This window comes from Mustela erminea, chromosome 19 (assembly GCF_009829155.1).
Source record: "Mustela erminea isolate mMusErm1 chromosome 19, mMusErm1.Pri, whole genome shotgun sequence".
NCBI lineage: Eukaryota > Metazoa > Chordata > Mammalia > Carnivora > Mustelidae > Mustela > Mustela erminea.
The window spans coordinates 58,170,480-58,198,133 of NC_045632.1; the positions used below are offsets into that span (position 1 = coordinate 58,170,480).

The following is a 27,654-nucleotide window of genomic DNA, read 5'->3' on the forward strand; positions in this document are numbered from 1 at the left end:
TCAGCGTCCGCTCCCTGGCCTTCTTGCTGGAGGACTGCCTTCTCTTTTCTCTACGTCACACCTTCTAGTACAGATTTCAATGTTATACCATGCATTTGCACATTGCAAAAATATCTTCACCTATCTCCGAGCAGGAAAGGGCAAAAATTCACTCAGCTTTTCTTTATAGAAACGTGAAAACCAGTTTCTGAAAATTTTCGGGAGTACAGAGCAGGTGCAGCCTGGAACTTGCTTGCTTCAAGGCGTCCGTCTTTCTTCCTTCGTGCTCTTCCTTCACAGCTCCTGTAACAGGTCCCGCCCTGTGTTGCTTTCTGTTTACTCACCGGTATTGTGGACTGTATGTTTTCCAGAAATGGGCCAAGTGGTTTCTCCTCGGGTTCTGCTTTCTCACTGTGTGGGCACAGACTTCCCTCTCCTCAAACGGGAGGGGCTGCTCCCAGCTGTGATCTAGTCAGCTGGGGGCGGGGGAGGGCCAGGGCTCGGGTTCTCAGGCCTGGGAACAGAAGGGGGTGTGCCTTCCTCCGTCTGGGGAAAAGCCCATATGCCAAGACCAGACAACACCATACCCTGCCTCCCCCGAGGCAGAGAGGGCTCTTCTCCGAGGCCCTTCTAGATGGTGTGCCCAAGAAAAACCCCTCACAAACATGCTCTCCTGCAAGTTCAGGGCTGCTGCCTCCCCTGCCCACCTCCACTGGTCTCGACACTCTGTAGTCTGGGAAGTGGCTCCAGGGCCATCGCCACCATCACGGATACCCAAGTCTTGGGAACAAAAAGCCAGGTCACTGAGTGCCTGCCTTCTACTGTGAGTGCTCATCCTCACAGGCCCCGAGAGACCGACTCCAGGCTGTCCACAGCAGGCAAGGAGGGAAGGCGTGCAGGCTGGTACACCTGAGATACTTACATTTCAGGTGCTTGGATCTTGGGTTTTGCTCATACTAAACTATTTCCCACAAATACAAAAACGATGAATTCATTCAGATGATGTGTATATCAATATATCTGGATGATTCTGGGCTAATAATCTGTCCAGATGGACAGCAAAGTCAAGCAAGTTGGCCTAAATGGAAGGGATGATTCAACAGCCTGAGGCAGGCTGGTGTCGGGCACAGGTTGTGCTCCCAGTGCTGCGATCAGGCAACACTCCTCCCTCTCTTGGCTCTGATGACCTGTCCGTCCATGTCTCCCGTTTTTCCTGGGCTGCTGTGTACCTGCCAGGTGCCCTGACAGCTGGAGCATAGTGCGGGGTGAACAAGACAGCCACAAACTCATTTCCTGATCTCCTGGATTACCACTCTAATGGTGAAAGATCAATGATAAAGTCAACAGAAACTAAACCAGAATATGTCAAGTGCAGGAAAAAATTATGAGAAGAAAACAGTAACAACAACAAAAGTCAAGGCAAACACCCCCTCCCCCAAAAAACAAAGAATTAGATGACCAGATTCGGGCTTTGATGTCTGAGCTAAGTGCCGGGTGACAAAACGAAATCAGCCATGCTCATCGGGGAGATGGTTCGGGCAAAGAAAAGTGGGCCCAAAAGCCCAAAGGAAAGGTGCTAGCCTGTTTTTTAGGTTTGTTTGGTTTTTTTTAAAAAGATTTTATTTATTTATTTGACAGAGAGAGAGATCACAAGCAGGCAGAGAGGCAGGCAGAGAGAGAGAGAGGAGGAAGCAGGCTCCCCCCTGAGCAGAGAGTCCGATGTGGGGTTCGATCCCAGGACCCTGAGATCACGACTGGAGCGGAAGGCAGAGGCTTAACCCTCTGAGCCCCCCACAGGCGCCCCTTGTTTTTCAGTTATTTCTGTCATTTGCTTTACTCACGATGCCTGGGGAAAGGAGGCTGCACATAGTGAGCCATCTAAGAGCAGACTTTCTTTCTGACATCTGCACAGTATTTTCACGTAAAACCAATGACAAAGTGCTTCTGCAAAGGGAGACAGTGCCCTGAGGTTTTATTCAAAGTATGTGCAAGGCATACCCCCTTGAGCTATGACTGTGCTTAAAACATGCTCAGTAAGACCCTCTGGTAAAAAAATTAAAATTTTGCCACTTAAATGCTTCATTTGACTTTTGGTCCTGTATCAACTGCAAAATCATTTGTTAAGAAAGTGTCATTCAAAAATCAAAAATCAAAAATCCAGTTTTGCTTTTTTAGGAACAGAGACCTGGAGGGAAACCCCAAGAAACCTCAGGCCCTGGGCAAACAGGTGTGAGCGCTTCTGTCCCTGCCTGTGAGGAAGGCCGGGACAGCTCTCTCCATGACCAGGGTCTCCTACAAGATAGCGCGGAGCGCGGGAGTCCACGCAGACATGGCAGGAGGCTGGGAAGTGAGGAGGGCACGGAGGGGGGCTGCCCGCCACCCGCACATCACACTGGCTCTCTGTCGCTGACACTAGCACTGAGCTGTGACCAGCAGTTTGCACCCAGGGAACTTGGATTCTGCAGTATGAACAGAGCTCTCCCCCTGCAGTTACGCCAGACCGAGGCTCCAAGGACAGCTGGGCGCGCTCAGACCTGATCCCTGCTGGGGCCTGCTCCCCGACCTCCCCCTCCGAAAGCCAGAGCACAGGCGCTCCTAACCACGGCCACCATCTACCCCCGCTTGCTCGCCACTCACTCTGCTCCCCGCGGCCTCTGAGCTCCCAGAGAGACCAGCGCGCCTCTAACACCCAGCAGGCAGGCTGAAGCACAGACAGAGCCGGGCCTGGACAAGTCGGCAGCGCGCGACGGCTACCTTCCTTCTCACCAGCAGGCCGCAGGCAGTAACAGAAGGCTGGCACGTCCTGGAAAGGTCCGGCCACAAAACGGCTCACACGGCAACGCTCCGAGCCCCGCTGCACAGGCTCCTTAAGTTCCACAGGGCCCAGGGCAGCACATCACAGGTCGGAGACAGCTGAGGGACGGTCAGGGCATGGTTCCTCCGCACAGCTGCCTGTCACGTCTCCGGCCCTCTGCGGCCTGGCCAGCGCCACCTTCAAGGTGGCAGCACCCAGACGCAGGCCCTGCAAGCAGGAGACAGCCTGCTGGGCTGAGATGGGGGTCTCGTAGTGGAGGAAGGCCCTGCGCTGTGGCCCCTGCCACGTGAGCCTCTGGGGGACCGTGCCCAGTTCTCGGAGGGCTCTCTTCAGCTCACTCACTCGGGTGCCCCGGGGAAGGTTCCCGATGAACACGGTGTTAGAAGGCCCATCCTCCCCCTGCCTGGAATAGGATTCTGGCTGCTGTGGGTCCTGGTGTCTTCTGACAGTGCTCAGGGGAGGTGGCTGCTGGCTGCCGGTTTCCAGGTGGTGCCGGGGCTCGTCCTGAAGGGTGACATCTCTCCCAGCCTGCCTCTCTCGGCAACGAAGGCTTCTGAGAATGGGGATTTTCCCCATCACCTCAGAGCTGATCTGAAAAAGCAAAGCGGTTCCAGCTGTTCTCCGCGTGTCTACACTCGGTCGGGAGGGAAGAGAACTCGGACCGCACAGGGGCCTCTGCCTTCCTCAGGCAAGCAGTCTGTCTGCCACGCTGCACCACTGGTCCAACATGGCCCTCTGAGAAGCAAGACCCCTTGGCCTTAATCAGTCACTTTGCCCCCACACCGCCCCAGCTTAAGTCAATCTGGGATCCCCAGAGCCACTCTGGACTGTCTCCTCTGGACTGTGCCTGACACGCCACGGCAGCTGGCAGAGGGAATGGTTTTCTTTATCCTCCTAGAGGCCCAGGAAGCAGAAAACCAAAGGCCTCCTATGCAGAAGGGACAGTAAGTGACGTTACTGGAAGGAGGGCTCCCCGGCCACAAGGGGCAGTGCGCCTGGTTGACCTCCAGAATAACGGGGGTTTCTGCCGCCTGCCCTGCCCTCCCAACTGATGCCTTGGGTGGGAAGGGTCTTCAACGAGCCACCCAGGCCTCCCCCTTCTCCCCACCTCCACTGGAGGAGCATTTCTCAGGGACCAAGCCTCTCAAGGTGTCACTGGAAATGCAGAAACAAGGCAGATCTGAAATAGAACACCACGTTGGAAAATGCTTTCCAGCAATAGGTCATCGAGCTACCAGCTAACACTCCAAAAAACGTTAAGTCTCGATGCACGGAATTCCTATACGAAGGAAATGTTGGCTTTTTGGGAACCTGCAACAAATGAGGCGGTAGAAGAACCTCAAAACATGAGGTGGTTCCTGGTCCTTGAGAACTGGGATTGACAAGTGGGGCCTGCATGCACAGGGACTGCCCGGACCCAGCTTGCAGTGTGCAGGCTGACGGTCCCAGCCCGGTGCAGCCACCGCACATGGGATGGCCCTGTGTGTTAGGCTGAACCAGGAGAGTGGAGCCCGGGCAGAACCGGTCTTCTGTCACTTGAGGAATCGCATGGCAGAAAAGACACAGCAACGCACCATTTTAGTCCTTCTTAGCAATCCTCATTCTTCAGAGATGCTTTCTGCCCTTCATTAGGGCACAAACCCTATGAATGGCCAATTACTAAGAGGCGGGCACTGGTCCAAACACCGGACTTCCCACAAACATGGCTACGTCAGAATACAGATCAGCACAGGAGTTAGACAGGTAAAACTTCCGTCTAAAAACAAAGAGCTTAACGAATAACAGGGTTCTTGTTCTCTGCACCATCTGTAACTGGAGTAATGGTTCTTACCCTTGCCAGAGAGTCAGAGACCTCTGCAGAAGCTCCGGCTCGTCCCCGGGAGCGAGTCCCCAGCAATTCTGGGTGCAATTTCCCGAACTCTGCTCAGAGATCCCCAAACCACAAGAGGCACACAGGCCCCAAGTGAAAGATCAGTGATTCCGAGGAAGAGCCAGAGAAACTTAAACACCTAAGAACAGTCGATTCCAGTACCTTCTCACAAATGTTAAGGCTCCTGATCCTCATTAATACAGTACCTGGTTCTCTCTCCTAGCACTAAGTGGACGACCCTCTCCACCTTGTCACAGCCTTCCCCTGGCTCCGAGCCCTCTCCAAATGGACAGTGCCCCTGCTCCCAGCACGGCCACGTCAGAAGCCTCTGAAGGTGGCACTTGTCTACTGGGGTCTTCAGAGTAGCACACAGATGCCCAGATGCCAAGGACTGGTCAAAGAAAGACCTACTCCTTCTAATGTTCCCCATTATTGAGACGCAGAGAAACAAACAGAAACCATGTCTGCACCATGGAAATGTGCAGGAGATGTAACAACTCTTTGCTAAGCAAAAGGAAGTTTTCTTCCACTTGACTCTCTGCAATTCTTTTGAACTGACTCATCCAAAGATGACTAAGCTCACGGGCCAGTACCCTGAGAGGCTCTGGTCCCAAAGAATCCTAAAAATGACCTAAGTCTAGCCAAACAATCTCCAGCCCACACCCCAATTCCACCTTCTTCAAGAGTTCAGATTCCTGTGTCCTTTCAGAGTTATTTCAAAACAGATTTAAACTGGTCATAATTAGATTCTTTTTTGTTTTAAGTAAGCTCCATGCCCAACATGGAGCCCAGCTCAGGGCTCCAACTCACAACCCTGAGACTAAGACCTGAGCTGAGACCTAGAATGGAATGCTTAACTAACTAAGCCATCCGGCTGCCCCTAAAATGGTCATAATGAGATTCTTAAGGGTGTCTTAAGTTACTAGGATCTAGTAATTAGAAAGGATGATCAAATTTAAAATTGCCATTACAATCAGAGGAAACGTGACTACATTCTTTTACGGAAAAACTGAATGTCACTCCACTGTGACAGCAGCAGACAAGAGCAGCAAGGCCAAAACCCTGGCAGACACCACGCCTCCTCCAGTACCCACCCGCAGCTCTCTTGCCTGGGTGACCGCCCTAAGTACTAAAACTCCCATGTGTTTCTGCCTGGTGGAACCACGGGGCTCCCTCGGGCCAAAGCTAGTGTTCTCAGGAAACCCAGCCCAGGGGGCAAGGCTCCACACTCTCCCAGCAGACATCTACCGCGTGTCGTGGGGAGCAAAAATACATCCTTCTTTGCACAGCACAGGCGGCTACTCTATCCCGAGCTGGCACACGGACAAACTGTAATCAGCTGAACAACAAAATGATTTAACCATGCACAGATTATGAACTAAGTCTACAGCACCGCCACACACACACGCACACACAGACTCATCTTTAGAAATGGAAATGGCCAAATGCGTCACTTTTACGTAAAACTGCTCATCTCAAGAGCAGGATGTTTTCTGGGTAAGGAATGACAAAGCTTAATGTCAGCTCATGCTTCTGTGCCCACAAGTTCTAAATGGAAAAACCTCCCTGTCCACAAGGTGGCTTTCGCCACTTTCCCAGCTGTTTGCCATTTCTGTGCTCTCTGCGGAGTGGCTGGGGCCGACGCCGCTCCCTCCGCTGACACAGAGGCCTCTGTGCCCCAACTGAACGGGCTGGCTTCACGCTCAGGACGGCCCACGGCAGGGCCGCGCTGTTTTTCCTGGCTAGCAATTAGGAACATTTGTTACCTTCTGTAAGTGTGCCCTGTGAAATGAAAGATTCTGCCTGTTAATCAAACATAAAAAAAATACTTCTGCTTTTCTGTAACTATTCCATTCCATAGTAACAGACGAAATATGATTTTTTAATATGCTACAACCACGCTTCTCTTACACTTACAGATGTCATTTATAAATATACATTCTCTTTAAAGATTAAATGAAAAATCCTATTCCCTGGAAATACAAGCTAACTGCAGTACACAGCAGGAATCTCACTCTCAAGGCACCCGTGGCCAACCCAGGATGAGACTCTGGCCCTAATCTTGCCTCCACTACCCACCGGCTTCATAATCTTGAAACTGTTGCCTTTCCTGGCTCTCGCTTTACTTGACCAGAAGATCCAGAGACTGGGAGGGATGATATCTAGAATCCCTATCATTCTAAAATGTCAGGACATGCTTGAGCAGCTGCCGGCAAAAAACCAGGAACACCGTTAGTATTTCTAATGTGAAACACAACTTTCACCAAAATTATTAGTTGTCTTGCGTGAGACTAGTGCTTATCATTCACTGAGTGAAAATACTCTTAGATCCAGCACTTTCAAATGACCAAGGCGAAATCATTCTCTAGAGTAAGCTTGCAGGAGAGCCACTGAACGCACGCACCGTCATCCAGATGCCATTCAAGCCTGGGCAGCACGTGTTTGCTTTCCAGTTAGAGCATCTCTTAATGACAACAGGACTCATTTAAGACAACTTTTTGCACATAGTTGGTCAAACGTGTCACTTACTAAAAAGCCCCTATGACATTAGTCCTTTATAATTATGCTTTGACTGTGGGTGCTGAAGGACCAGCAGGGCAATGACCACACACCACCATTGCTTCAGACCATGCGCACCATCAGGGCGATGGTTCTATTGGAAGTGGCCATGGAAGTTACTAAGAAGAACTGTTTAGGGGCGCCTGGGTGGCTCAGTGGGTTAAGCCTCTGCCTTCCACTCGGGTCACGATCCCAGGGTCCTGGGAAAGAGCCCCACATGGGGCTCTCTGCTCAGCGGGGAGCCTGCTTCCTCCTCTCTGCCTACCTGTGATCGCTGTCTGTCAAATAAACAAATAAAATCTTAAAAGAAAGAAAAAGAAAAACCCTTTACTTCCTGGTATACATGATGACTTCAAAACCTTTGCCACCACAAGACGCCAGCTTCCAGCTGCAAACGCCAGCTCCTGCCTGCCTGATGCTTTCCAGGGGGCAGGGGCAGCATAACAGACAGGCCCACTGGAGCAGTAAGGTCCCCTCCTGCTGGGCCAGCTCAGGGCCAAGTGTGGGACGAGTTCATGCCCAGCAGCTCGAGGCTCAGTTCCACACTAAGTGTCAGCCACGGGGGACGAGCAGCCCGCGCAGCCCACCTCACACACAGGCATGGGCCTGGCACACGCAGCTTGGACAGTCCTGTGTCACCGCCATGCACGAGCCCGTGACTTCTAAGAGCTGGTACACGTTTAACCATCTTCCATCCTGGCTTCTCGTTTTTACCAGTCAGGAGTATGCAGACAACAGAGGCTCCTTGTGGAACCCGACGCAAACACGCCTGGGTGGAAGGCTGCCCTTGGGAAATGGTTTCAAATGTCCTGCTTTCTCTACTGACTAGTGTTGACTATTAAAGTATATTCTTTTTGTGGGAAATTTAGAAAACAAGGAAAAGAAATCTGAAATCCCAGCTTGCAGAGAGAACTGCTGTTAATGTTCGGATACACTTCACCTGTTTGTTCTTTTGGTGGGGGGAGGGGTATAGGGACAGGGGAGAGAATCCCAGCAAGTGCCACCCCGGAACACAGCCCAGGGGACCTCCATCCCATCACTCTGCGGTCCTGACCTGAGCTGAAATCAAGAGGCCATGCTTAACTGACTGAGCCACCCAGGCACCCCTCCATCATTTTTCTATACATGTTTTAGCATAATGAATATAAAATAATATACCAAACATGTATAAATTCATACTCTGTGCTTTTTCCACTTAGTATTTATTATACCATCAATGCTTTCTCATGCCATTAAATACTCTCAAAAAAGGCTCTCTGCACTTAAACTACTGGGTCAGAACACTTTAAGGCATCACATTATGCTGGGTACTCATGTATCTCTTATCTAAATTTTTAAGTATTTCTCTAGGACAGCTTCCTAGAAGTTCAATTATTGGGTCAAAACCAGCATATCTTTTCAAACAGAAGTATCAGCCGCTCTAACTTGCTGGCCCAGGTGTGGGTAGGCGTCAGCTCACCTCTGGCTGTCATTTCCAGACAACAATGCTGCTATACGGGCTCGGAGAGCAAGCATCAAGGTCCAAGAATGGCCATTTCTCAGAGGTCCTTTTTCCAAGCCCTTTTCCTCAAGGCATCTGTCGTTCTCAACAAGTCAATCAACAGGGCCTGGTGACCACGTGGGAAAGTCCCTCCCCACGGCGGTGGGTGCCCCAAGTCGCTTCTCTGAGTCTGCACACAAAGGAATGACCCTGGCAGAACCCCACTTCTGAACTACGGAGAGAGTAACTGAGGAAGGCAGACATCCAGGTTTTGGTCAGTGGTGCCCCACTGCTCTCCTTTGTAATCAATGACGGTACCTCTTCCACTTACTGTGGGGAGCAAGGGGTTTGGGAAGCCATCCTTCCATCTGTGGCCTTGGTGGCAAGGAGCAGTCTCAGGGGTGCCCTGGCTCTCTCGGAGCTGCGGCCACACGCCGCTGCTCGACCACATCTCCAGGGAATTCTTGAAGCAAGTGTTACACCTTCTCCCTGCCTCCTTCTAGCTCAGCAGAAAGCAGTAAAAGAGGTATGGGGCTCGGCTGTCCAGAGGCTCAGCCCGGTGGGGCCACGTGAGGGGACCGCAGTGTGAGGGAAAGCCTGGGGCCTTGCCCACGCAGACGGCTCCATCCTGCCGCTGCCTTCCAGGAGCTCGTGTGGGTCCGGCAGGCAGCCAGGCTCCCAAGCAGGTGCTTCGCTGCTCCGCCGTGACTCCTGACACCTCACAGACCTGGAACTGACTGGCCGCGGGTAGCTGCTGGAAGCTGGCTGCGAGGACTTGGGCCACCGTCAGTGGACTCCTGCCAGAGCTGAGGGATGCAGGCAAATGGCTTCTGAGCCACTGCAGATCACCTTACACGAGGCTGTCGACAAGCAGGGACATCGGGTTACTGTCCCAGAGACGTAGCGACTGCCTGGGCTGGAAGTGCTGCCCAGAGGGTTAAGAGCCGCCCCACGGCCAGGTCTCTCACACCATGCACCAGCCTGGCAGAGATCCTGGGGAAAGCGCTTCCTGTTGCCAGGGCAGCCCTGCCGACCTGCTGGACTGGAGCGGGGAGCGGAGCTCAGGGAGCGCTAGGTTCTCAAGTGGGACAGTCATGTGGCCTTGTAGCTCAGACATGGCCAAGTCCCCAGAGCTCTACAGGCCACCCGGTGCACAGCAGATGGCTCACCCAAAGGAAAGGAGGCCCCCGCACGAACAGAGCAGACACACCTTCTGGAAGGAAAGTCTTTTTCTCCCTCACTGAGAGGCAGTAAAGGGCACACGGTGACAACACAGTGCCATGGGAGACACGGGCAAGGCCCAACCTTGGCTCAGTAAACCACTCAGAGGGTAACCAAGGATTCTGCCCACAGCGACAGTGTCCAGGGACATTTCTCACACTTACCTACTTGCATGTCACACCTGTGATGGCCCCAACAGCAAAAATGGCCAAGTTCAGCAGGCACTTTGCAGGTACAACCTGTGAGGTCAGCACTGACAACACCCCACCTCACAGATAATCTAACAAACGGGGGGCTTGCAGAGGGTGTACCAAGGTCACAGATAAAGTGACTGAGACATGTTGCTGCGGCTTCTAAGCTCACTCTAAACCCCTGATCACCTGGTCCCCATCTTTAAAACCACAAGGCACAAGCAGAGAAAAGCAGGTGGTGGGCCAAGGAAGCTATCTGTTGGAAGTAGCTACAGCCGACGGCGGAATCCGTAGCAGCCTGGTCCCCACACAGGGACACCATGCACATCCCTGAGAATGTGGGACAAAGGCCAGGGAGTCAAGCGTTGCACAACCTTTGTGTAGTAGGAACGAGTTAAAAATATATCACATTCCGTGTGTGTTTCACAGCCCTCATCTAAGGCGTCTACAGTGTTTAGAAGGAACAGTGATGCCATATGTCCAACGAAATACATAAGAAGCAAATTCTGGGATTCTAATACCTACACAATGATGTCTATGGGTAGAAAATCACAGAAGAATACGTCAACGCTATCAAGACTCCATACAAAAGAATACCATAGCCCGGCACCGAACTGCCCCCGCCCCTCCCCAGATCTTCAGTGGAAATCAGGGATGGTTTTCCCAGTGTCGAGGAAAACTCGCTCTGGCTGCACACACAGCAAGGCCAGAACAGAAGCCCCAGGGGCCGGAGAAAGTCGCTGCTTTCCCATGATTCATGCAAAAGGAGGCCCAGGTTTGGAAGAACAAAGAACCCAGGACCGAAGATGAGAAATGAGAAAATTTTAAAAGTTTGTAATTCTTGCCTAGGCCTCACTAGCAATGAGGTGTTCCAGGAAGAGGATGAGACGGTTGGCATGTCAACAAACAGCGCCGGCCCCGAGAGGCTGCACACAGGGTGACCAGCCGTGTCGCTGGTCCCTCCGGTTCACGTGGTTTCCTCTCACACACGAGTCTCCTCACCTGACATGACCTATAAGATCATCTGTTGCTGTTTTTTGTTAAAATTAGCGGGATGTAACCATGGCTATTCCCCAAAGCAGCACATCTTTCTCTCTCTTCCTGGAGAGACCACACGCCGTCTTCCTAAGGTGAGCTGCAGTCGGCCCTCATGTATGAAGTGCTGGCCCCCGAGGGACCTGCAGCCTCACTGCGACTAGCCCCTTGTGTGGCTTCCCCAAACCTGTCCTCTCAGCTGTGAGCAAATGTCACTTCGCTCCTCTGACCCGTGGAGCAGCCTCCACCTGGAAGCCGTGGACCCAAATTCCAAGGTGAACCCAACTTCTGAAAGACACCAAGGGGCATGTGAATATTCACACAGGGTGCCACTGCCTTCCCCCGGACACTCGCCTGCACTCAGAGAGACCCGTCCCTTCGCTTCTAGGTCACGCATGCTCCCCCTCTGCTTTTCTCAGGACTAACCTAGAAGGGGCACAAGGCCCCAGGCAGCCCAAAACCACCTGCCTGTGGCATCTGTGGGAAAGGCCCACCGTGCCGTGGTGTTTCACTTTCTTGCCAATCTCAGAGGTGGATGTGACTGGTTTTCCATGGCCAAGGGAAGGCTCTTTTCCAGCTCTGATGATTCGGGTTGAAGGAACGGAAGACACGAACAACGGCTTCAATCCAGATGAAGCACAACTCTCCCTGTTTCCCACAGGTGGGCCTCTGGGACAGGACTCCCTCTGTAGACTACTGTCACGCATGCTAGTAACTGTTCCGCAGATGAAGTCGCAAAGGCATCAGGTTACGGAGGCTGTGGGTACTGCCTGGCGATCCAGGTCACGGCAAGACAAGCTGGACTTAGAATGGGAAAGCTGATTAGACAGCAGGTTGCCGTGGCCAGGACGGCGGGACACAGCTCTCAGAGGTGAAACCCACTGGCCAGCAGTGTGTCATGGCACTGGTCCTGAGTGGACTGTTCCTTCTGCCATCTAGAACTGCTGTCTTGCCGCAGGAGACCTGGAACCTGGCTGCTTATCAGAATCCCACAGGTTTGCAAAGGAGATTCTTGGGCCCGTGTCTGGAGACTGTGATGCAGGAGCTGAGTTTTCAAAAGCTTACGGGTGATTCTAATGCACAGACATGCTGGGCCTAGGGATAGCTGCCAAAGAATGCCACACAAGAGGAGAGACCTCCAAGGTATAGGCCACTGCTGGCCACAGGACCCACCTTGGACCATATGATTCCCATCGGCTTTGGGCGCTCACACCCCGTGGCAATGACTCTCGTCGGAGTGAGAATGTAGTCCACTGTTAGGTCGTGGTCCTCGAGCAGCGCTTCAGGTATGTCGACGACCTGGTCAGACAGAAGTGGGTGAGGGAGCTAACGGGGAATGTGGATCCTGTGCTCACTGCGCCGCACGGCAGAAGCGCAGGGCTCAGCAGCCTCACGGGGTAAGGCTTCACTGCCAGACAGCGCCAGCTCTGCCAATACCGCCAGTCCCAGCAGACGTGGAATGAAGGCAGACACCAGTCTGTCCCTGTGTGTCTGTCTCCTTCCCTCCCCGCCCGCTCTCTCGGGGGTATGGCAGTAGCTCCGCTTCGCCTGTCCATGGGCAGCACCTGGCAGTCATGGACGATGGTGACCACAGGCGTCCCCTGGCTGACTGCTCCCATCGACACCATCATGGCATATTCCAGATCAGCGTAACCTTCTCCCTTCCCAATTCTCCAGCCTAAGAGACACACAGAGCATCGGTATTTCAGGAGGAAGTGTTTCATCAGGTTGTAGTGGAAACAGAAACTTGGGCTCAATATCCCTGGCACTTCCATAGAAAGCCCACAGGGAGCCCTCAACAGCGGGGTCTGGGGACACACCGACGCCGCACACATACAGGGGTCAGTGCACAGTGATGCCAAGCTTGAGCCTTTCAGTTGTGTTACAAAAGGCAACGGAACCTGCGTTAATGTGAGCAGAACTCACATTTAAAAGCAATGAATAGTAGTTTGGTTTTTTAAAAAGATTTTATTTATTTATTTATTTATTTGACAGAGAGAGAGAGAGAGAGAGAGAGACAGCGAAAGAGGGAACACAAGCCGGGGGAGTGACAGAGGGGGAAGCAGGCTCCCGCCGAGCAGGAAGCCTGACACAGGGCTCGATGCCAGGACTCTGGGATCATGCTGTGAGCTGAAGGCAGACGCTTAATGCCTGGGCCACCCAGGCGCCCCGCAAGAGTAGTTTTTAAAAAGATTAAGGAACAAATTCCCACTAAAACCAAAACCTTTTACATCAATTTATCCTGGAGAGGAAATAAAAACTAAAATCAGGGATACGTATTTCAAAAGGACATCACCTTGTCTTTTGAAAAGTCCAGCAGTCCCTGGAAGAGGGCCGGGTCGGCAGAGCTAGTCCCATACTGAGGACTCCTGAGGGGGCCTGCAGAAGCTGAGCTGAAGGTGCATGAGAAGCTACAGAGCACCTAAGAAAGCAGCAAGACGGGAACATGGCAGTAGCCCTGGCTCCCACAAGAGCCGATGTACCCCACATCAGGAAGCCCACGACACTGCCGAAATTCTAACTTCCGCTTAACATCCGCATCAGCATGCCCACCAAGGGCATCGCTGCCCGAGCCTCTTTCAGACATTCTCATCTGTCGTCCTACTTCTGCGACTACCAACCTACAACCATGCGAGCCAATAACCGTGAGAAAGACCGCGCGGAAACGGCCAAGGACAGAACAGTGTGCAGAGGCAGGCAGTAAGCAGCAAACGTGAGTAATGACCACCTTCCCTCGCCATTAAAGGCCACTCAGACGGCCTATGAACCACCACTGCTCACTACTGGGTCGGTCAACATGGAAGTCTGATGATTCTAGCTACGCAGAGGGCGTAGGGAGAGGTGAGGTACGGTGCTGGGGATGGGAGGCAGGCCACCTCACAGCGGGTTGTTCAGCAACTGCCACCAGGATTTCAAGTCCACGCTTCAATTCAACAGTACTCTGCTCGAGTTATGCCATGGATGGCTCTCGAAGGCACACAGAAAGTCTACCACAAGACTACACCTCACTTTAGTGTGATCTGCAAGGGGAAAGCCAAAACCAAACCCTGGCGATATCTTAAGTGCCCAATGGATGGGTGTCATCTAGCAGGGCACAGAGTGCTGTACGTGCTGTTGCCTCTCCTGGGAAAACAGAACCAGGACAAACATGACCCACACACAGAACGCAGGACATGTGTGTCGACACAAGCAAACGCCGACACAGGGCATTTGGGAAGAGGGTGACTCTTCTGACCCCACCTCCCCAGCGTCAGTGCTGATTTCGGTGTGTAGCACCAGCATACCACACCAGGGTCCAGCTGCTGCGTCTGCTCTTCCGGGCACTGTGGGCTCAAGACAGACACCACCTTGGCCTGACACCTGGCCTACAGTAGGCACCCAGGAAACATGTGCTCCTGGGAACCCATTCCTGTTGACACAGATGAAGTGTTGTAACTGGGAGCACAGGGAAAGCAAAGCACACTGCACTACAACGTCTCACGTTCTACTGCAGAGAGCCGGCAAACACTGTATGTTCCAGGTGAAGGCATCAAAGGTCAACATTTAAAAATATGATGCTCAGGGTTTGAAACGAATTACTTAAGAGCATCTCTCGCAAACTGTTGGAAATGTCTCTTTAAGGAAGATCTGGGCTTTAGCTGGTTAATTTCCAAAGGGGCAGTTTTAAGGATGGGCATCTTCGAAGAGTCTGTCCCTCCTGGAGGGAAGGAGCAAAGGGAACGCTTTCCCAGCAGGGGGCACAAACCACATTGTGCGAACCAAGTCTGTGACCAGCTGACCCGTCCTGGAACCCACTGAGCCCGGGGCAGTATAAGCAGCAGCATAACCAGACTGCCTCCTGAGAGCACTGAGCCGGGACTGGGGTAGAGCAGCGGAGGAGCGAGAGGTCCCAGGGGAACCCCAGGGGCCCAAGTCCCCCAGGCGGCTTGGCAGAGGGCAGATGGCAGACAGCAGCATGGGACACCCTCCCGCTTCACCTGCCTGAGCGGCGTAGCCTCCCCAGGCAGGCTCAGGACACCCTGTTTGCCCAGAGGCTGCTGCTTCCTAACAGAAGCAATGTCTTTCCATTATCTACTGACGGACTATAAGTAAACCCAGCTCCGGTTCCAGGCAGCTCAAGATTAGAGGAAATCTCTCTCACCACCCAAGGAGAGAGGAGCTGACTTTATGTTTCCTGCTAAGAAACATGGCGATCCCGTGAAGGTACTGAGTGTGAGGAACCGAGTTAATTTTTCAAGACGAATGAGAGATACAGTGGCTTCAGAGGACAGACGTGTGTCCAGAAAACTGAAATTACTTACCATCGGTGTTTAAAAGATGAACACACAGCAGAGTGTGAAGCTGAGGTCACCTCAAGGAGTTTCTGATTTTAATCTTACCTTTTTCAGAAACAGCAACGGACCCCACCACAACCAAGTCCACAAGGACCCTGGAATCCAAGCCCACGGGAGTGCTGTAGCTCCTCACGCCCTGTGGACACAGATGGGGGCCTGAATGCTTCCTGGGCAGCGAGCGGCTGTCCCACCTCGCGGTTCACGGGCGAGGCGCACTCAGGGTCTGGGTCAACCTCCTGCGAGAAGCAAACTCGCCCGACAGCGAGCATGCAGCATGGAAGTGGCATTTAGGAAGACCTTGGTTCAGAAACCATCGTAGGGTAATTTCCCCAAATTTCTTCCGCAGGAGAGATCCCACTTGGAACTGAGAGCACAAATGAGTAAGATGTTAAGTTTACAATACTGAGCAAATCATTTCTTCCCACGCGGCAGAAGAGCACAGCGGTTAGACCAGAGGCACAGGAGTCACGGAGAACCGGGTCCAGGTCCCCCTTAGCCCTGTGACCTCGAGAGGAGGAAGGTGACCTTCCGTTTCTTCACCTCTAGGGCAGAGCTGTCACCCGCTGCCCCGTCAGACTGGCACTGGGAGGCAAGGAGATCACGGAGGTAGTGCGTTTTAGCACAGAAGACGTGGGCAGTTAATGTGTGGGACAGATTACGTATAAAATACTGGGGCTATTACCTTCAAATGCAGCATCTTCACTTCCGAAATATGACTATTTCAACCAAAATGTACCAAAAGTACACACGTTTACACTAACGAATGGAGGCTTGTATCTACAGAGTAGGGAGTCTGATATGGTCACGAGTCTCAGATAACAAGAACTACAGGTCAATCGAAGAGCCAAATCAGGCCCCTGTACAGACCTCTGCCCAGCACGGGAGGGTCACCGCATAGAGTATAATGCCTCGTCTACAAGTACATGACAAGGCACTTATGGGACCAGTACACAGAGCTGGTCTGGGGCCTCTCAGGAGCCACCAGTCACCAGCCCACTGTGCCCCACGGTGGGAAGGCCCGCCCACATCCTCAACCCTGTTTTAAAGGGCTTGGTGCCTGGCAGCCTTGGTGAGCAGAAACCCGTGTTAAAACTGTCCATCAGACTTCCTCCTCCCTCCAAGTCAGCTTCACCTGCTCTGCTGGCCAGACAGCGCGTGAGCAACCTGATTCCCCCAAGTCCGGTTTGATTCAACAAAAGCTCAGCTGACAAACATTTCTGTGTGCCCGTGGAGGCGGCTGCTGGAAGACTCTTGGGTTAGAGAATAAACACAAAAACACCAAGATCACAAAGGCAGCTGAGACGTGCCGGAGGGAAAGGCTGTAAAGGGGCAAATTCAGAGATTTCTCTGCCAAAAAGTAAGGCCATGTCTGAGTCTCCTAGAGTTGACCCACACGCGGACAGTATTTCTGCCACTAAGCTCTGGCAGAGTAAATAATGATTGCACCAGGACCCACACCTGCACACAGACGTGATCCTAAGAGCCTCTCTCCCCGTGCCATCAAGAAAACGGAAATGTCCTGTTCAGGTTCCTGTATCTTATGTGCCGACAGAGCCCGAACTCTGCTGCTGAACCCTTAGTGAAGTTCAGGCAGGAGAGCTGGCCTGGCTCTCCCGGAGGCCTGGCCACACTTGCGGGGGTACGTTTAAGGGACCAGCTGGCGCCGGCGCACTGCAGGGAACTGCTGCCAACACACACCACGGTGTCCGCCTTTCGGAGAGGATGCTGTAAGGGCGACACAGATGAGTACGGCCGACACAGGCCCCTGTGACGGGCCCTCAGATACGTCTGACCTGGACCTCAACCACCCCAGGGCGGGACGCGCTGGTACTTCCGAAACCTACGACTTGTGAGCCGCTCCCCACACTCCCTGCCGGCTCTGGGAAATGTCAGCTTCCGTGTGCGGCCCGGGTGGCCGACTGCAGGCGATCACACAGTTTCCGTTTTTGAACACCGACCAGAACCATGACTGTCTTATTTTTCTAATTTTCCATTCGCACTTTTTTCTACATATATTTTACTGTTTTACTTTATCACATACACTTTTGAAAGCTGTAGCAATCTGTATTTTTGGAAAAAGGTTATCAATAAATAACAATATAAACATACAATTTTTAAATATCAGACCTAAGTGGAAAATCTTTTTTAAAAAGGAGTATCTCGATGTCCTATTTTTAATTCCTAATAGATCAGAAATCAAATGACCTGCGGTCTATTCTAGGAGTGTGAAAAAAGTCACCAAATTCTATTTCTTTATCTGCAAGATACAGGACAAATCCCCCCACGGGGCACCCTAATGTAGCATCTACAAACTTCAGTTTTACCACATTGTGAACACTCAAGAAGACCACAGAACTGAATTACTAAAGTCATTACTCAGAACTGGCGAGGTGATTTCCAGTCCCAGTATTCTGGAAATTCCTGAGTCCCCAACTGCTCTGGTGGCACTTAAGAAAATGCTATGAATCACCAGACCATGGCACAGGTTAACCCCAGAAGGCGCCAGAGCACCACAGAACTTCTCATTTTTAATGGGGAATTTAATTTAATAGGGCACAATCTGCTAACTTGGGACAAAAGAGAAAGTGGGTGACTCAGACGGAAGACACGCCCTCATGGTTTTCTCCTTGGCTCCTTCACTGACAGGCCTGCTGAACACTTCCCATCTCCACTCCTCTGGCTTTGTGTAAAACGAATTTCGATTTTGTGGTGTATTTCATGTATTCTAACTCACCAGAAGTCTCGGCTGACCACCATGCTCTCCTGTGGTGAGGCAGCCTCCTGCACTTACCTGAGAGGTGGCACATTTTCTCAAGATGTCTTTCGTTGCCCCGGGAGGTGGTGTGATCTTATTAAATAACCCCGTTCTCAGTCGTGGTGTTGGGACCAACAATGTTTTTTTGCTCTTTTAAAAAAAGATAATCAATAAATTACAAAATTAGACATAGAAAATTTTATTGCATATGATAGCATTTCAGGGGCAAAAACAAATTACTATTATTGGCATCTTTTGGTGTGTGCCAAGGAAATGATTCCTTTGCAAACCCAATTAAATAGTGCACGGCGGTCCATCTTACTCAGGGCCACTACCCTACCCACTTAGGATGAAGAGGCAGTGAGTCGTCAAACTCCCAAATTCTACTTTACTTGCACTCAAAAACACTACAGGCCAAAATGACAAGTAAATCCAAATGAAGACCTGTTCTCATTAGGACTCCGCCAGGACTTTCCTGTGTCCTCTCCTCCCAGCATCACACACTACAGTTACAATGTTTTGTTTTTTAAGACTTTCTCTATTTACTCAGAGAGAACAGGAACAGGGGGAGGGGCACAGGAGAAGGGAGGAGGAGACTTCCCACAGAGCAAGGAACCGGCTGTGGGACTCGATCCCAGGACCCCAGGATCACAACCTGAGCTGAAGGCAGATGCTCAACCCACTGAGCCCCCCAGGCGCCCCCATTTGAAACCTGCATTACGTCTCAAGCCTTCACGACCAGTTTGCTGTTCAAAAAGTTCCAGCGTCAGAGATTAGTACTAATGAGAGTAGATATTTTGTATTAACCTGAGTCCACAGCCCCCTTTCTTCTATTTAGTCCCCAAACACCTTGTTCTGAGTCCCAGAGTGAGGACTTGCAAAGTGCAGGCCTCTGGCCAGCAACTGCAGCCCCTGGGCACCTGTGAGAAATGACCAGAAGCTTGGGGGCAGGCACAGCAATCTGCTTTCACAAGCCTGCCAGGTGATTCTGATGCCCAGGAAAGTTCCAGAGCCACTGCCACAGGCATCTCTGCAGATTATGCCAGGGCAGGCCATGAGGCAATTGTAAAATTTATAAAATATAATCTGTAAAAAGAGTATATTTTAGTTTTGTGCAAAAGATGACAGCCTGAGACCAATATAGGACCTGTAAAATCAAAAGCTGGCTTACTTAAAGCTGTGGGAGAAGAAATATTTCAACACAGGTCATGACCACGTGCTCTTTTCCTGAGGAGTGTGAAAGAGGTTTGGGTTCATTCACAGTCTGAAGATTCTGGTGTACTGCACATTATCCTGGTCACTCCCTCTTTTCTGGAAGCTGCTTATACTTTAGAATTACCTGGGGAGTGGGAGTGCACACCCACCCAGAGCATCTGATTCAGGACCTGACCATCAGCAACAGATAATTTTCTAAGTTCCCTGGGTGGTACCAATGTGCAATCAGGGTTGGCAAATGTTGACCTGCAGTGGTTCTTAAGGAACCATCAGGGTGTTTATTAAAAACAGACTTCAGGGGGTGGCTCAATTGATTAAGCATCTGCCTCTGGCTCAGGTTATGATCCTGGGATCCGAGGAACAAGCCCCACATCAGGCTTCCTGTTCAGCAGGGAGCCTGCTTCTCCCTCTCCCTTTGCCTTGTGCACACACGCACTCTCGCTCTCAAAAAAAGGGGGGAGCGGCGCCTGGGTGACTAGGCCATTAAGTGTCTCCCTTCGGCTCAGGTCATGATCTCAGGGTGCTGGGACTGAGCCCCGCATCAGGCTCCCTGCTCAGCGGGAAACCTGCTTCTCCCTCTCATACTCCCCTTGCTTGTGTTCCCTCTCTCACTGTGTCTCTGTCAAATAAATAAAAATTAAATTTAAAAAATTTAAATTTAAATTAAAAAAAATTTAAAAAAAAGAAAACAATAAAGTCTTAAAAAAAAAGAAAAAAAAAAACCTCTAGAAACCTACTGAAGGTCTGGGGTTGAGCCTGAGAAACTGTATATCCCCAAGCACAGGCCACTGTGTCCCCAGGCATGGACTGTGGCCGTGGGCATCAGGATCCCTGCCTATACTCAGGTGTAGTCTAGGGCACAGAGGCCACATACGTCTTCTTGTCTTTTTCACCACTATATGCCTGTGCCCACCAGAGAGCCTGTACTACCACAGATTCTCAAATCTTGGCTTTCCTGCCCCTGAATAAAAGAGACAGTGAAGGCCCCGCTAGTCCATCTTGCTACCCGGCTGCGCTCCTGCTACAGGCTGTCTTGACTAATCTCCAACACACCCAAGGCTTTGATCCGTGCTCTGATGGGCTGACAGGTAAGAACCTCATACACGCAGAGAGCCGGCTCTGGAGTCCGTGTGGGTTGGAATCCCGGCTTCACCATTACTGAACAGGGGACTTGGCCAGGTCACTTGACCTCTCTGGGTCTAGCTTATTCCACGTCATTTGGGAACAGAGATCACTCCTACAGGGTTGTTGGCTGAATTAAATGAGATAACGGAGTGCACTGTTTCCACAGGGCTTTGTCTTCACACAAGGCGACCACTCACTTCGGGCTCTTCTCCGCTGCCATTATCTCCTCTAGTTCATTCAGGTGAACCACTGACTGGGAAAATACAGCTGGCAAGAGGGAAGGCTTCCAGAAGGGCCTGAATGGGAGGCTCCTCTGGGGCTGGACTGCAATCAGCTAACAGAATGATCCCCGACACGCAATCCTTGAACGAATGAGAGGAGGATCCCTACACGCACACCCGCCCCGTTCCCTGTAAAATCGCTTCCTGGCATTCCCTTCTCCACACAGGCTGCAAGGTGTGCTGTGCGACCAAGGCCTCGTGGGAGCGGTGGGAGAGTGGACTGGCCACACAGGCGTGGCCACTAAGGAGAAATTCCAAAGATCTGGATGCCCACCACTGACAGCAAGGTGTCTCAGCAGAGCAGCAGCAGCTGTCGGCGTCAGTCAGTGCGGACAACGGATGCTGCTGCTTGTACAGTTTCTATTTAACTTACGGGTTTATCGTGGTTTTACAGCTGCATCAGAGCTACAAACATGTAAACTTATACCACGTTTTCTGATTATACTTATTAAATTTAGTGAATTTAGGGGCACCTGGTTAGCCCAGTGGGTTAAGCCTCTGCCTTCGGTTCAGGTCATGATCTCAGGGTCCTGGGATCCAGCCCCACATCGGGCTCTCTGCTCAGTGCAGAGCCTGCTTCCCCCCCTCTCTCTGCCCGCCTCTCTGCCTACTTGCGATCTCTGTCAAATAAATAAATAAATAATCTTAAAAAATTTTTAAAAATTAAAGTTAAAAAAAAAATTTACTGAATTTAAAGCAACCCTGGGGGAGGTTTTTTCCCCCCTCGAGCAGGGGCCTATGTATGTAAGTTAGGAAACACTGTTCTCATCAATAGATTTTTGGGGATTCCATCATATTTCTTACTCATGGATTATCACATCTCAAAGAATTATAATATTAAAGGAAATAAACACAACCTTTCCCTGAGGAAAGCACATCAGACTAAATGTGGAGGAAGCACATCAGACTAAAGACTGCCTCAAGGTCATCATTGTGAACGTCCTTTATCTCTGAATTTAGGAACATTCATGACTTCTGACAAATCAGAGAGTTCTGGACTGTTCCTAGAAAATACAACTCCAGGGGTCTGTTCTGTCTGGAAGAGAGTCGGAAGCACAAGCCTAAGTATGTAAGCCGCACACATGTGCCAGCCACCGGGAGGATGTGTTTTATCAGCGGCCAGGACAGCGGCTCAGGGAGCGGGATTACCTGCAGCGCCAGCAGCCGAACGCCTTCCAGTGGCTTATCGGGGTCCACTTTAACTTCCTGTGCTCTGGCAAAAACCTCTAGTTCTCTGATGTTTTGGCAAGCCAGGTAAGAGCCCTAGTTAGGCAAAGAGACAGAGTTGCACTTACGTCGAGGACGAAGAAGCGAGCATTGGTCTGGGGAGCATCAGGATTGACTTTAATAGTTCTGGCCACTTTGAACGCCTGCAAGCGTGGGAAATGCTCGGCAGCACGGGAGGCCCCCTGTTTTCAAACGCGATCGCATGTTACTGACAAGACAGCACGATCCTGGGCCACAACACGCAGGAGCAGATTGGTCTAGCATCTCACCCAGGCAGGTGGGGCGCACGACGTCTGAGACAAGATCTCAGCATCGCCCGAAGAAGTGTGGGAAAGCAGGGTAGAAAGTGGCTGAGAAAGCTAGCTCCAATTTATTTTTAACCACACTAAAGCATATATTCCAAAAAAGTGTAGAAAGTATATAGTCTGATGAATTTTCACAAAATGAACACACATGTGTAGTAACTGCCTAAACCCTGAGTGCATGACCAGTAGCCCGGAACTCCCTTTCTAGACATTTTTTACTGATTCTGTGCACCTTTCTCTTTTTCCTGTACTTCATGTACACTTCCCTCCCGGGGATAACAAGCACCAAAGCAAAACAAAGTAGCAATAAAAACACCCAAAAAGAACAGTTTTTCAAAGGTACAGGATGGCCTCAGAACCAGCTCAACTGAGAACCAGAGAAGGGTGGGAGCTTGTTCCCAAGAAGCCAGGCATGGGAGACCAAGTCCAGCCAGAATGGAGGATGATGGCAAGTAAATGAGCCACACATCCTTTGGGCCTGATAGAGTCATCCGTGTCTTTTCAAAAATCCCGTGGTTTTCCTGTGAAAAACACGCATGCTGAAATTATGAGCGGTGTATGTTTGCACATTCAAGCAAACTTATTTCCTGTGAACAGCGTCATAAACAGACACCTGTGACTATCTTCTTTCTGAACAGTGGGCAAACTGAGGCCTGAATCATCTATCAGGAACCGGCAAGGTTGCCTTCTTTCGAAAGGCGGCCCCAGGCCCCCCTCTCAGAGGGCATCATTCCTTGCTGTTCTTAAGGGAGCGAACTTTGAGAAAAGGGCCCCAACAACAGTAGCTGCAGCATCACCTCATGGCAAGACACGACCAACCCGCCAACCCTGCACAGAATGGCAAGAGGCCATGAGTGAGGACTAAGGAACCGATGAGGGACATCTCAAAACACAAAGGACATGCAGGCCAGTGGTGTGAATTCTGCACTGCTGCCCACTGTGCCCCCAAATCGGATCCGCCATGAGCCCGGACAGTAACTACGCTACAAACTCTCTCATTTAGGAACAGTGTGTTTTCCCTCTGAGTGCTGAGGAATGCTTCAGTACCTTGAAGTTGGGAATCCTGTGATGAACAGGCCGGGGAAAATCAGCTAAATTTTGTGATTCCATGTAGTCCCAAATCTGCTGACGAATGTCCTGTTTGGAAACACCTACAGCAACAAAGAGTGGAACTAGTTAATGCGGCAGAAAGGAGTCCGGCCGCATGCCCGGGCCGGGGGCTGTTGGGTGCCTGCCCCAGTGGTGCCCTCAGTGTTCCGTCATGCCAGACCAATCCAGGGCTTCTCAGCTCTGCGGCAAAAAATCAGGGTTAGTGATAAACTCACAACATAAAGTCCAAAACCAGAGCAAATTCAATATAATCCAGGTGTTGAACCTAGCTCTAGCTCTACTGGCCTGCAGCAGCAGAACAAAATGCGAAGCGAGCCACGTACCCCGGTTTTCCTCAGTTCTTGCCTGGAAACGCGCATTCTATTCAGTCAAGGCACTGCAATCCTCACTCTAAGCAGTTGTTTTTTTTTTTTAAAGATTTTATTTATTTATTTGACAGAGATCACAAGTAGGCAGAGAGGCAGGCAGAGAGAGAGGAAGGGAAGCAGGCTTTCTGCCGAGCAGAGAGCCTGATGTGGGGCTTGATCCCAGGACCCTGGGATCATGACCTGAGCTGGAGACAGAAGCTTTAACCCACTGAGCCACCCAGGTGCCCCTCTAATCAGTTTTGATGCAGGTATGATTTGTGTGTGCAGACTGTGAACCCAGAAAACCTGCCTTAAGCCTACATGCTTTGCAAACCACCTACTATTTTGGGTTATTGATTACAACCTCCCTCATTAGTACAGCAACTTCTTCCTCTACACCCAACTTCGGAAGCACGCTTTGTGTCAACAAGCACTCTTTCGTTACTAGATTCGAACAGTTTTAATGAAATTTACATTAGCCGTGTGTTCCTCTTAAGAGTGGAGAACCATAAAAAGCAGCTTCCAGTTAGATAAAAAACAAAGCCAGCACCTTCACAAAGACATATTTAAAAAAATATTGACTGAATTTTCATTTCTATTGATCCTAAAGGATATCCTCCAAAGGGTAACTGAACTGAAGTCTGCCTCATATCACTTTACCTACTTGAGCTGTCTTCATACAAACCTGTCACGCGGCCGGCAATGAGAAGCGTGAGGCAAGGAACTCCCCGTGAAGTCATGTCACTCACTGGTGAACTCTCAACACCAACCTTCCCTAACTGCTGGCGACGAGGAATGCGACCCACCCTGTGGCATCTGCAAGTCACCGGAGGGACACACATGCACGGGGCTCAGGGAATGCGCACCTCCGAAGCGGGCAGTGAAAGCCGACCTCTTCTTTCCAGGGAACTTAAGTGCTCGCTGCAGTTAGATGTGAGGTTCTACGTGCCCTGTGTGTGGCTGGGGCACCTCTCACCGTCTGAGCAGGGGGGAGGGGCAGGTCTGACCTCACAGGTCCTCAGTCTCCCTTAAAAGAGGGCTGGATATTGAAAAGTGACCCACGGGAGCAGCCCAGGTCCGGAGACAGCTGGGAACCACCGGGATGGGTGGTGCGGTGGGGCGGGCAGCTGGCTTCTCAACCAGACATTTCTCAACTGTATGGCCTCGAATCACGTCAGTCAGTTCCATTCTGAAAACTCCTTTTTCATGAGCGGACTCTGAAAACAAGCCGAGGACACTACTGACAAGCCTCTCTCCTTGCTGCCTGCACCCCCCAGGGGCAATCGGTCAGCGCGCCCCTTTCTCCTCACGAATTCTTCTCCAGGTCCCTCGGGCGCACAGAGACCCTGGCTGTCAAGCCCTCTCCCTAGAGAGGTGCGCTGCGCGGCACACACTGCCCTGCACGCTGCTGTTCCCGCCGGTCACCTTGCAGATCCGCCCGCGGCTGTACAAGAGTACCGCACCCTTCCTGAGGCTGCCCGGTACTCCGTCACAGGGACAGGCCAAAATTTACTCAGGAAGCCCCTTCTGAAGGCAGTAGGTGGCTTCCGGTCTTGTTACTAACATGCGCTTTGCCACCCGCCCGTTTACCTCCATGTGTTACCCTCCACGTGCAGTTCTGGGGCACACGGGCCAAAAGCTGAAGGCTTCCGCTGCCTACGCCCTGGGGCTGGGCCTACATCTCCTCTGCTCGGGGTGCAGCCCTGCCCCAGAGCCCCTGGAGCCCACCACTAACACTTCTGGAGCTCCCTGCCCCTGGCAGTGCTACGCCACCTCCCAAGTGAAAACCGCGGTTTGGGGGTGCTTCGGGAACGCGCGTCTGTAAGGTGCAGCCGGAGCAGGCTGACAGCAGTGTCCGCTTGGCTGTGCGTTCCGCCGGGACCCCAGCACGGAAGGCATCTGCTGCCAAACCTGCTCGGCTCTTTGTCCCTTCGACAAACTCACTCTTCAGGCTCCGTTTCAGCACCACCTCCAGGAAGTCCTCCCCTCCCGGTCCACTGCCTGGGGATCCCTCCGTCACAGGGTCACAGGGAGCTCTGGCCTACCACGCCCGGCTGCCCACTTCAGCCTCACCGCCGTCCCTCCTCGCCGTGGATTCAAAATGTGGCTCGAGCGCTGCTGTCCCCGCTTCCACACACCTGCCCTCCTCTTTCTGCCTGTCCGGCCTTGGTGCGTCCTCTCCCTCCGGTCTCCCCGACACACCCCACCCCGGAGGGGCTGAGTGCCCCGTCACAGGCAGCTGTCCCCCCCTTTAGCAACCAGAGCACCCTTCTTTTTAAACACAATTACGCTGGCCCAACTACTGGGTTATTTACCACTTTCACTAACACCCGTGGGCGCCACAACGTTCCCAACACCGTGCGGGACGCTGTGTGGGGCACGAGAAGTGCAAGGGGTTGGGACCCTCGCTCTGCAGAACCCACCAATCGCGAGCATGAGCGCGACTCCCCTTTAGAAAGCGATGCCGACCGGGGGCGCACGGGGGGGCGGGTGGTAATAGGGCAGGTCCTGGCCCTTGGAAAAGTTACAGAACACGGGAAATACGCGAGATAATAAAAGGCGACACAGACTCGGGTGCGGTGCGGGCCCTGTCGGTCGATGCCTGTTCACCTCCCCCAACGCGGAGCTGCGTCCGGTCACCCAGGTCTCCCTCCTCCGCCCACCTCGGCTGCGCTCGGCCGGCACTGGCGGGTCTGTCCGTCCGCACGCCGCACGGCCGCCAGCCGGGGAGGCCAGACGCGCGCGCCCGTGTCGCCGGACCGGCTCCGCCGGACTCTGCCCCGGCCCCGGCTCCGTACCGGGCTCCGTCTCTGCCAAGCAAGCCCGCAGCCACCTCCGAGGCTCCTCTCCGAGCCTGGCGGCACCGAAGCTCCCGGCACGCGGGCAGGGCCGGGCACAGCGCTTCAGGGGACAGTGACTGAGCGGCCACCAGCGCGAGCCCCGGTCTCCCCGCTGCCCCGTGCGGACGCCAGTGCGGGACTCGCAGGTGGCGGTCGTGACCGGCCGCGACCGGCACGCGGCCCACGCGCTCGGCAAGCAGCCCTCCCTCTTCTGCCCGTGTCCCCGCTCTGCCCGCACCAGGGTCCGAGACCGGCGGCCGCTGGACCCCCGAGCCCCGCTCAGATCGCTCCGCGTCCCCCTCCCGCCTGTCCGGTGTTCCCGCTCCGCCCCAGGCCCGTCCGCGGCGGCCCCTCCCGCGCCCGCCCCCGCCTGCCCCTCGGTGGGTCCCCGGCGGCCCCTCAGGTGGGTCCCTGGTGGCCCCTCACCCGGCGGCCCCTCGGTGGGTCCCCGGCGGCCCTCCCGCGCCCGCCCCCGCCTGCCCCTCAGGTGGGTCCCCGACGGCCCCTCGGTGGGTCCCCGGCGGCCCTCACGCACCCGTCCCCCGCCTGCCCCTCAGGGGGGTCCCCGCCTGCCCCTCAGGGGGGTCCCCGCCCGCCTCTCCCGCTACTCCTTACCCGGCTTCAGCGCCATGACGACGCAGTCAGTGAGCGACGACTCCACAAACCGAATCCGGCGCGGAATGACGTCACCCGCTTGCGCGCTCTCCCCCGCGCCTGCGCGCTGATAGTTGGGGGGGGGGCGGTGGCATCGCCTTGGAAGCCTGGAGGGTACAGCCCGGGAGCGCATGCGCATGCGTCTCCGCCGGCCGGGGGGCGGGACCGGCCGGGGGGCGGGACCGGCCGGGGGGCGGGACCGGCCGGGGGGCGGGACCGACCGGGGGAAGACCGACGTGGTTCCCGGGCTGTCATTTGTTTTGGGAGCAGCTGAGTGTTGAGCGCCTGTTCTCAGGGGCGTTTGTCAGGCG

At 52.9% G+C, this 27,654-nt stretch overlaps 1 protein-coding gene across 3 annotated transcripts; it reads right to left on the reverse strand.

Annotated features, from left to right (window-relative positions):
- Positions 1-1,723: 1,723 nt before the first annotated feature.
- On the reverse strand, positions 1,724-27,372 carry MTHFSD (methenyltetrahydrofolate synthetase domain containing). 3 transcript variants are annotated; one of them, XM_032324213.1, is made up of 9 exons: positions 27,305-27,348; positions 24,716-25,066; positions 23,440-23,543; positions 22,010-22,123; positions 18,276-18,389; positions 15,530-15,620; positions 12,716-12,828; positions 12,324-12,449; positions 1,724-3,385 (listed from the first exon to the last, which is right to left on the reverse strand). In XM_032324213.1, exons 3-9 carry the CDS (start codon positions 23,500-23,502, stop codon positions 2,876-2,878), a joined length of 1,131 nt encoding a protein of 376 aa, XP_032180104.1. In that variant the 5' UTR covers positions 23,503-23,543; positions 24,716-25,066; positions 27,305-27,348; the 3' UTR covers positions 1,724-2,875. The 3 variants fall into 3 exon arrangements, with proteins under 3 accessions (XP_032180104.1, XP_032180102.1, XP_032180103.1); XM_032324211.1 differs by lacking the exon at positions 24,716-25,066 and having other exon boundaries at positions 27,305-27,372; XM_032324212.1 differs by lacking the exons at positions 22,010-22,123; positions 24,716-25,066 and adding an exon at positions 22,156-22,269 and having other exon boundaries at positions 27,305-27,372.
- Positions 27,373-27,654: the final 282 nt, after the last annotated feature.